Source organism: Ascaphus truei, chromosome 22 (assembly GCF_040206685.1).
Source record: "Ascaphus truei isolate aAscTru1 chromosome 22, aAscTru1.hap1, whole genome shotgun sequence".
NCBI classification, from domain to species: Eukaryota; Metazoa; Chordata; class Amphibia; order Anura; family Ascaphidae; genus Ascaphus; species Ascaphus truei.
Genome location: NC_134504.1, coordinates 3,865,468 through 3,874,047, shown reverse-complemented (window position 1 = coordinate 3,874,047; position 8,580 = coordinate 3,865,468). Strand labels below are relative to the sequence as shown.

General features: G+C 45.6%; 1 protein-coding gene across 1 annotated transcript in view; it reads right to left on the bottom strand.

Moving 5' to 3' along the window:
* Positions 1 to 1,157: 1,157 nt before the first annotated feature.
* The window catches only part of LOC142472606 (heparan sulfate glucosamine 3-O-sulfotransferase 3B1-like), a 31,401-nt gene continuing 23,978 nt past the window's right edge, over positions 1,158 to 8,580 (bottom strand). The window contains exon 2 of the mRNA XM_075579680.1: positions 1,158 to 5,662. Coding sequence (XP_075435795.1) covers positions 5,044 to 5,662 — 619 coding nt within the window. The 3' untranslated portion in view covers positions 1,158 to 5,043. The remainder of the gene's footprint in view (positions 5,663 to 8,580) is intronic.

Below are 8,580 nucleotides of genomic sequence, written 5' to 3'. Positions count from 1 at the left end.
CTGCTTCAGCACAGGTGGCTCAATCAGGAAGAATGGCTCCGTTAAACATGGCAAAGCAATTTTACAACGCCAAGATGGCGGCTGCAACTTTAACTGGATCACAAGCTTTCCTTTTTGGTATCTGTCTGCGCCCGTGAAAGGGTTAGACTTGTGGGTAAAGGTTTGGCGTTGCTCAAACCGTTCAGAAACCAGAGGTTTTTGGAAAGCGGTCAGTGGGGTTTTGTTTTTTTTGCCGGAGGAACACCATTATTAATTGGGCCTGTCAGAACAAGTGCTCAAAAGATTTAAGGACCCCCGCTAGTGTTTGCGCAGGGTTCCCTCTGGGTTATGAGAGGGTTACGCTGACATTATGCGGCATTGTGTGTATACTCTGGTTTGGGCGCCAGACCTGTTGAAATCCACCTTGTTAGAGGGGGCAGGTGACATTGTCATTTATAGGGTGACTCGAAAACTCTTCCGTCGCTCTTCAGTTTGGGAACAAAATACTGATGCCCAATAATATTGTCCGGGGATTGGTAACAATGGTGGGTAGTGAGGGGACTGGTGAGGTTTATGGGGCCATATTTACTAACTGGTGCTAAGTTAAGACACCTTATAGTCCACTCGAAGTTGTCTTATGGCGCTGGTTAGCCGGAATTGTCCCAGGTGCCTTACAGTAGCCGCGTCCCTCTCACCCCACCCGTATTCCTGGGATGGGAGGCAGGAGGTATCAGAAACTGAACCCAAATGAACGGAATTTCAGCTCCGGTGATTCCTTTTAAATGAGGGAACGTCTGTACAGGTGTGTGTGTGTGTGTGTGTGTGTGTGTGTGTGTGTGTTTCTGCATTACATACAGCCTTATTTTGCTTCTATCACAATACCCACCTAATATTGAGTAACTTTCACACAGAAAATAGTTGTTGTCTGCTTTTTTTGTTGTTGTGTGTACCAAGAGGATAGAAAACATGCCACATATGTATAGTTTCATTAACCGAAAGATCTTCCGTTGGATTCCTCTGCAGAGTGTGGGGGGGGGGGGGTTAAATAGGTGTGTGGCCATGCATAGCACCCCTGTTGAATAATTCAGGAGACAGATTGAGGTTCACCAACCCATCACTTAAAATTTATTGCATTCCCAACACTCCTGTCTGTTAAACAGTGGTACATATTCGGGGTGTGTTACTAAGCCATAGCACATATTAACCTCTTGCTGGCCCTTAATTTGGCAGAGGTATATTCAAGTGAATGGGCCACAATTGCCCCACGGGTCAGAATGCTATTTGTTTCTTGGATAGTTTCAGTATATGGAGCGTTGTACATAAAATACACTGGTATTCAAAGTTGGCGTTTCGAACCCACGAACACGCCCATCCTTATTATTGGTCTTTAGAAATGTACTCTCTCATATAAAAAGACAGAACATCCACATTATCTTGGTAAAATATAGTTTTATTTGCTCATACAAAGAAATAGTATGAATTATCAGAATGCCGTTTTCCTTAGAAACCTCTTTTTTTTTCTGTGTAAAATTAATTTTGTATTGTACATACCACAAAATACTTGATTTACAATTGACACTTTTTTCTGTTTCGTTTGTGTTGCTTTTTATTTATATTTTACATTTTCTTTTTCATATATATACATTTATATATATATATATATATAAATTCGCTATTCTAAATTAACAGGTTATAGATCGTGAAGCACTAAAATATATATGGATTTGAATAACCCGGCTGAATAAAACTCAACCATTATGTCACACTTCCGTCTGACAAAGCCCTTCTTCAGAAGACCAAACCATGACAAACCCAGAAATATATTATGTACAAAACCAATGTGTAGGCCTCGCGTCTCCATGGTAACCAAGGCCAACGACAGTGGCCATTCAATAGACGTTGTACCGACTTGGTATCATAGCATCGCCATGGGGTCAAAAACATAGTTTCCATCCCCTATATGCTATGTCCCAAGATCTTTAATACTTCTACGGATATCTGCATAGCCATTTAATTCTTAGCAGCAGTGAAACATTGAACTCCTAAGCTGTTGAGACGAAGCCGTAAAACCAGTTACTCTTGGTTTTTATAGTTCAACTACCTACAGTCCCTGATTATGGTAACAAGTGAGTTGACAGCAGCCTACGTACCCCAGGTTTGGAGGCCTAGATCGTGTGCAAAATCTTTCTGGGAGACTGGCCCTCGGGAGCGGAAAGGGTTATGTTGGCCTCCTCACGTTTAATCTGCCCTTTCTCCAGCATGGCTGCCAAGTACGGACATTGAAGCACGGGGCTTAATTGCACCCATTTCATCATTTTAAAAGGGGCATCATTAAAAGCTCGTTGCACGGAGCACGGAATTTAGTGGGTGCCAGACCAAGAGTGCGGGGAAATTAAAGTTCTTCATTTATCTACAGGGCAGTAAAACGCTTCCTACCGCCAACAGGGCAGTGCTCTGATATTTTAGTAATGGGAACTTGTTTTTTGTAGGGTGGGGGGGGGGGGGGGGGAAAGGATCACAGAGATGTTTGTATAGTGCAGGGGGGGGGGGGACTTCAGTCCTCGAGCCACCAGCCGGTCAGGTTTTCAGGATATCCCTGCCTCCGCACAGGTGGTTCAGTCGTTGACTGGGCCACCTGTGCTGAAGCAGGGATGTAATTAACCTGACCTGTTGGTGGCCCTTGAGGACTGGAGTTGGCCACTCCTGGTATAGTGTATGAAGCGTCCACATAAAGATGAAGGCCCCCTTAGATACAAAGTGTCTGGTTCTGCGAGAATACGCGGTGAGAAAGTGAAAGGAATATTATATTTCATAACTGCAATGTGAGATTCCAGGATCATGCTTCAGAGCTGGACCCGAGCGCTTCTGGATGTTTGTATGACGAAGATAACGTTGTCACGTTGCATTTGATGCTGGCTACATGGAAATATCCTACACTTACCACGGGCAGGAGGACCTGTCCTTCACACTGACCGGTAACTCTTCGGCAGCCGGAGGGGTTGCGGTTACTGTCCCGTGTCAGCAATGGGGGTTAAGGCTGGGTATCAATCTCTAGATTACTGTCACAAGATGGGACATTTCCATTATGAATCCTAACCGCAATAGCCAAGGTGGCCCCCAAATTCAGAGGTCCTCGTGACTGGGCTGAGCACCTAGTGGTTCTAAGGAAGGGTAAAGCTATTCGTAAACATAATGTGTAAATGGATACATCACCATGATATAAAGCAAAGTCTTTGCATTAATTAATTACGGATTTAAATCGATGTATTAGGAAGGAGCGGCTCAGCGAGTAGAGGCTCAGCGAGTAGAGGCTCAGCGAGTAGAGGTTCAGTGAGTAAAGACACTGAGTCTGTAAACAATGGCACTGAGTGTGAAGCAGGAGAACCTCATTCAATTCCCGGTGTCGGCTCCCTGTAACATTGGGCAAGTCACTTTACCTCCCTGTGCCTCAGGCACCAAAAACATAGAGTGTAAGCTCATCTGGTCAGGGAAAGCAGTAGGAAAGCATGAAGTTTACGGGGCAAGATAGAGAATGATTTTTGAAATGGGCTTAAGGAAAAACAAGACTGTTTTGTGTCTTCCATAACCAGCGTTACTGGAAGACACGGAGATTGCACTTCTCCCAATGACTGACTTGATACATATACCATATGGATCCTTTGATGATACAAAGTCCCTGTTACCAGGCCTGGGGTGCACAAACTGGGGCGTGCAGCATTTCCTGGGGGGGGGGGGGGCAGCGAGTGGCGATTACAGGGGCCCCAGGCTTTCCCCCGCAACATTTAAATGAAAGGCCGGGGGAGCCTGCGAGGCCGCTGGAAATCCCTTACCTTGTCTCCTTGATGCCGTGGGGTCACATGATGTCGCCTTGCCATGGCAAGGCGACTTCACATGATGCTGTGACGTCAAAAAACGCAGGAGAAAAGGTAAGGGGGGAGCACGAGCAGGCAGGGGGGCGCAGATAAAAACGTTTACGCACCCCTGCTCTACACCACGTTAAATCCATATAACCAAATGCTTGGCTAAGCAAAGAACACCATGGAAAATGCTTTTGGAGAGCAGCAGGGAGTAGACCAGTTACCCTACTCCCGAGCTATGGCGTTCGGTAAATATTCAAGGTTTCGAAACCTCAGAAGTATCCTGACATAGCCAATTACTCATCTCTGTGCATCTTCCATAACGTTCCCTACAATGTCCCTTCTGGGCCAAAGAAAACATCGACACCTTGTGCTCGAGGCCTCTCCAGGAACGGCATGGCGTGACCACACACTACGACTTCTAGTCCTCCATAATTTATAGAGATACTAGTTCCCACGTTAGGTGATGCTGTTTTATTGTGTGCTGTGATTGTAACCTGGGAAGCGCGTTTCGCAGTAGCTTGAGGAACGTTGCCTCACCCGCCGCTTTGAAGAGTTTTGCACCCAGCGGTTATCTTGATTTAAAAGACCCCCTCTTTCTAGAACAATACGGGATGTGGAAAGGTTGGTTGTTCTTCAATAAAGTGCGATTAGTGCCAGCTCCCATTGACTTGGACAAGAGTTTTTTCCGTGCTATAGCGCCAGATCGGAACTATCGCACTTTAATGAATGACCTGTAATAAATTGCGTGACCTTCTGAAGGAAGAAGGTTGACACCCTTCGCGCACACAGCAAGTCGTGCCCATGTGGGCCGTACATTTAGGCAGAAAGTAATACCAGGACCATCGGCCATGCTAATTTGTCAACATACAAACATCTCCATACCCGTAAAAATAACAAATACTAAGGTAACATCATTGTGCGTTTTTTTTCTTTTTCAGTATATGCCTGCGACAGAAGCACCATCAGCTGATCTGTAAATGGGGAGGGTTAACCCTTTGAAGACCAGAAAGGGTTAGAAGCGTGATGGAATGTTTAACACACTCAGGGGCAAACATGTTATTCTGTGCGGTTAGGCAGCTTAGTGAATTAATTGCTTAGGAATTACAAATAAATTATAATAAAAGAGACCTCTGTACATTTTACGGACACACACACGACTACGTGTGTGTTAACTTCACATAATACTAGGACATTTGAAAGGGTTTCAGTCCCAGCCAAAATCATGTCCCGTCATCTGGTAGAACTTCATGTTCAGAGGCCTGTAGAACTCTCGCAGTCTCCGGACCACGTCTGGGTTTAGGTTTGGGTGAGTCCTACCCTTGGTTTTCCCCAGGCAGTGAGGTTTGCTGCTCCCCTCTGCCTTTTTCAAGCACGGGAAACCCTTGGTCTTGTTGAAATAAAAGTGTTTGTCGGTGATGATCCTCTTGAGCCCCAGGAAATCCTGCACACGGCCAAGCTCCCCGGCGGGATCCGTGATCAGCCTCTCCCCGCTCACAAACAGGATCTGGCTCATGGGGAAATACTGGAGCCAGTTCTCCAAGTGCTTGGCATAGATGCCAATCTGGATGGCGCTCCACGAGATGTCTATCAGACCCGTAGTCCTGTTTTTGAAGGTCAGGCTTTCGAACGTGGGGATGTCCGGCCGTTTGGACAGCGTCTGGGTGTAGTCTGATATCACTCTGGTCACGGGGTCCCGTACCACCACAATCAGCTTGGCGTCCTTTGACATGGCAGAGATCCGGGCAGGAGCTTCCTTGGTGACAAAGTAGCTAGGGGTCTTCTCCATGGTTATCTGACCGTCCAAAGTCCTCGGCATCAAGTCCCTGTCGACAGATAAAGGTAGGGTCAGTCACGGCAGGGAAAAAGTTAAAGGTACACAAGAAAAAATACCAGAATAAAGAATTGTTTTCAATGGGATATTTTCCCCCCCTCCCCCCCTAAAAAAAACCAATGCTGGATTTTGTCCCCCGTTTTTGCCACCCCCCTAAATCTCTTCGATGGTGCCGTAATCTACATTTCCTGATGAAAGATACATTCACCAGAGCTCAGACTTTTTTTTAGGAAGCAAAATGATCCTATTTTAGATTGTAAGCTCCCTGGGGGAGGGATTCCTTGCGCGCTTCTTATTTCGGACGCAGTTATTGTGTTCTAACTCCTTGTACAAGGCCGGTGCTGTATAGCTGAGAATATACACAGGTAACAAGGCTTACTGTTTGTACCCGGACTTATTAACACCGTGTGGCGTGGGGTTTTACGATCGGAAAGCACGGACCCCCTCCCCTGCAGCGCGATCGCGGCGGACACTGTCCCCATACCCGCGGCAGTTTGCTTTTGTGCCCGCCGCGCTTGGGACTGAGAGTCGCGCCACATTTGATTCTCTTAGCAAGGTAGCTATTTTTTTTAATCGACCAGTAGTCTAAATATAAGCGCATATTCCCAGCTGTGTGCCCGTATAAAAATATATCTAAGAATAAAGAAATGCAAAATACACATGATATCAAAATATTCACACCCGTCCTTATTACCTACTATTTGACCCCTTAATAAATACATTGTATCATTTTGATACCAATGTTAAAGCAGGGGGTCCTCAAGACCCCCCAACCGGTCAGGTTTTAAGGATAGCCCAGCTTCAGCACAAGTGACTCAGTCGAAGACTGAGCCACTGATTGAACCATCTGTGCTGAAGCAGGAACTGATTGCACCACCTGTGCTGAAGCAGGGATATCCTGAAAACCTGACCTGTTGAGGGGGCTTGAGAACAGGAGTTGAGCGCCCCTCACTCAGAGCATTAAGTAGCAAAGCTCATCCTCCTGTGTCTTACATTATGAAGCACATTTTCAGATTCATTGTATGTTTTGATATCTGTCCGTGGAGAATTCCTCAACGAAATTCTATTGCACAGGAACCTCACAGGTCTCTTCCTCAAGTGTGCGTGACACATTGTGGACACACGGGTACAGTACCATATGGGTTCGTGCCTTAAAGCCTTTTATTCAATATGCCGAAGGTCCATTCAAATACAAGGGATTTGGGCCCAAGTTTCCTAAGAAGCCTTCTTCTAAATTACAACACCCAGCACGGGCAAGTTATCTTGAATGGGCAGGAAGGTGCCGGAAGGTGGTTTGTGGCAGAAGACTGCTTAGTATATATGGCACTACATTTTGAGGAAGTAGCTTCATGGCAAACTGAAAGGGCACAAATCTTTTGCACATTTACCAAAAGTCCCATTTATTGGAATTGGTGGCGTGCGTGCGTCGCGCCCCGGCAACCAAGGGGTTAACGCAACAGACAGTTTTCCGTCCATTTGACGGATAGCGCCTCATTAGATAGAGCCTCGTTAGACGCGGCCAGCTAATGTGTGGCTGACTCATTTGTACACTCGGAAGATGGATTGTCCTCCCTCGCTAATTAACCACTTCTGCTAATGCATTGTTACGGAAAAGATTCTGCCGCTATCCAAAGCAAATAACGTCATTCAGAGTTGTTTAAAAAAAAATAAAAATAAAAATGAGAAAGTATTTTCTCATAGTCCAGAACGGATTTATTTCAAATAAAAAACACATACGATATTGCTTGGCCTGCAGCTTTAAAAGTTTAGGTTCTGCTGCGGTTTGAACTGGGATCGCTGGTTCCAAAGATTAGAGTGCTTAACCATTACACCACCAAATCCATCCATTAGAAAGGAATGTCCACAGTATTGATTTCTGTTCCGAGCAACTTTTGTATCGCCAAATACTCCTCAAACATCAGCCACAAAAGACTTCTAAAAGCCATTATCTCCCGCCACTGCCGTCAGGAAAACCTTCCAGGCATTAATCACGCTAATTACCTGGAGCGGGCCCGTTCTGTTTGTTTGAAGCCCCAGTATTACCTCTAATTCATGTAACGACCCCCTCAGTCACAATACCAATGACACGCTGCGATGATGGAGAGCGAGTGATACAGATAACACGGCGCTTTGTTACGTTGGAACCCGCAGCTGGCGACGATTCCTTCCACCTTGATAAGATCCTTTGGAATAAGGGCGCGGAGGAGGGGGGGGGGTTCTCTTTTGGGGAGGTAACAGGATAAAGTCCTCGCGACACGGTTACAATGGGGAGAGGAATCAAAGTCCATTTCTTGTACCCATTTTGTGTGTGTGTGTCATTTTTTTTTACAGACATATTTTTGTTATATACATTTATTTAGGTGGTTTAAATCCCATTTGAAATGTACTCATTGTATAAACCACCCAGAAACCAACATTGTTCGCCCTCCCAGTCTTATTATTTGTTTTCTGATTTGGCTTTTGGGATTTCTGTGTGCTCATTTGCATGTCACTTCCCAGAATCCCTTGCGGCAGTGGAAGCACTGTATGCAAGAGGATTTCTCTAGGAATTGTTGACTTATTAATCTTTCCACTAGACAGCTTTTCATAATTCATAATCTCAGGAACAGAAACTATAGTAAGAGAGTGACCAGCAGTTCTGAAATATATATATATATATACACACACACCACACACACCTATACAGTAGGGCCCCGCTCATAGGGCGGGTTCCGTTCCAGGCCGCCGCTGTAAAGCGGAAATCGCCATAAAGCGGGGCCCTACTGTACTGTATTGTACCTTTGAAAACAGAGATGCAGAGCTGTAACCCGACTGTTTCACTGACAAATGGCATCTGACAAGGAGTTCCACACAGACTACTGCTGCTTAGTGACAGCCGGATACTCCGCTGCTGAGCGCCTCATGCCGAAA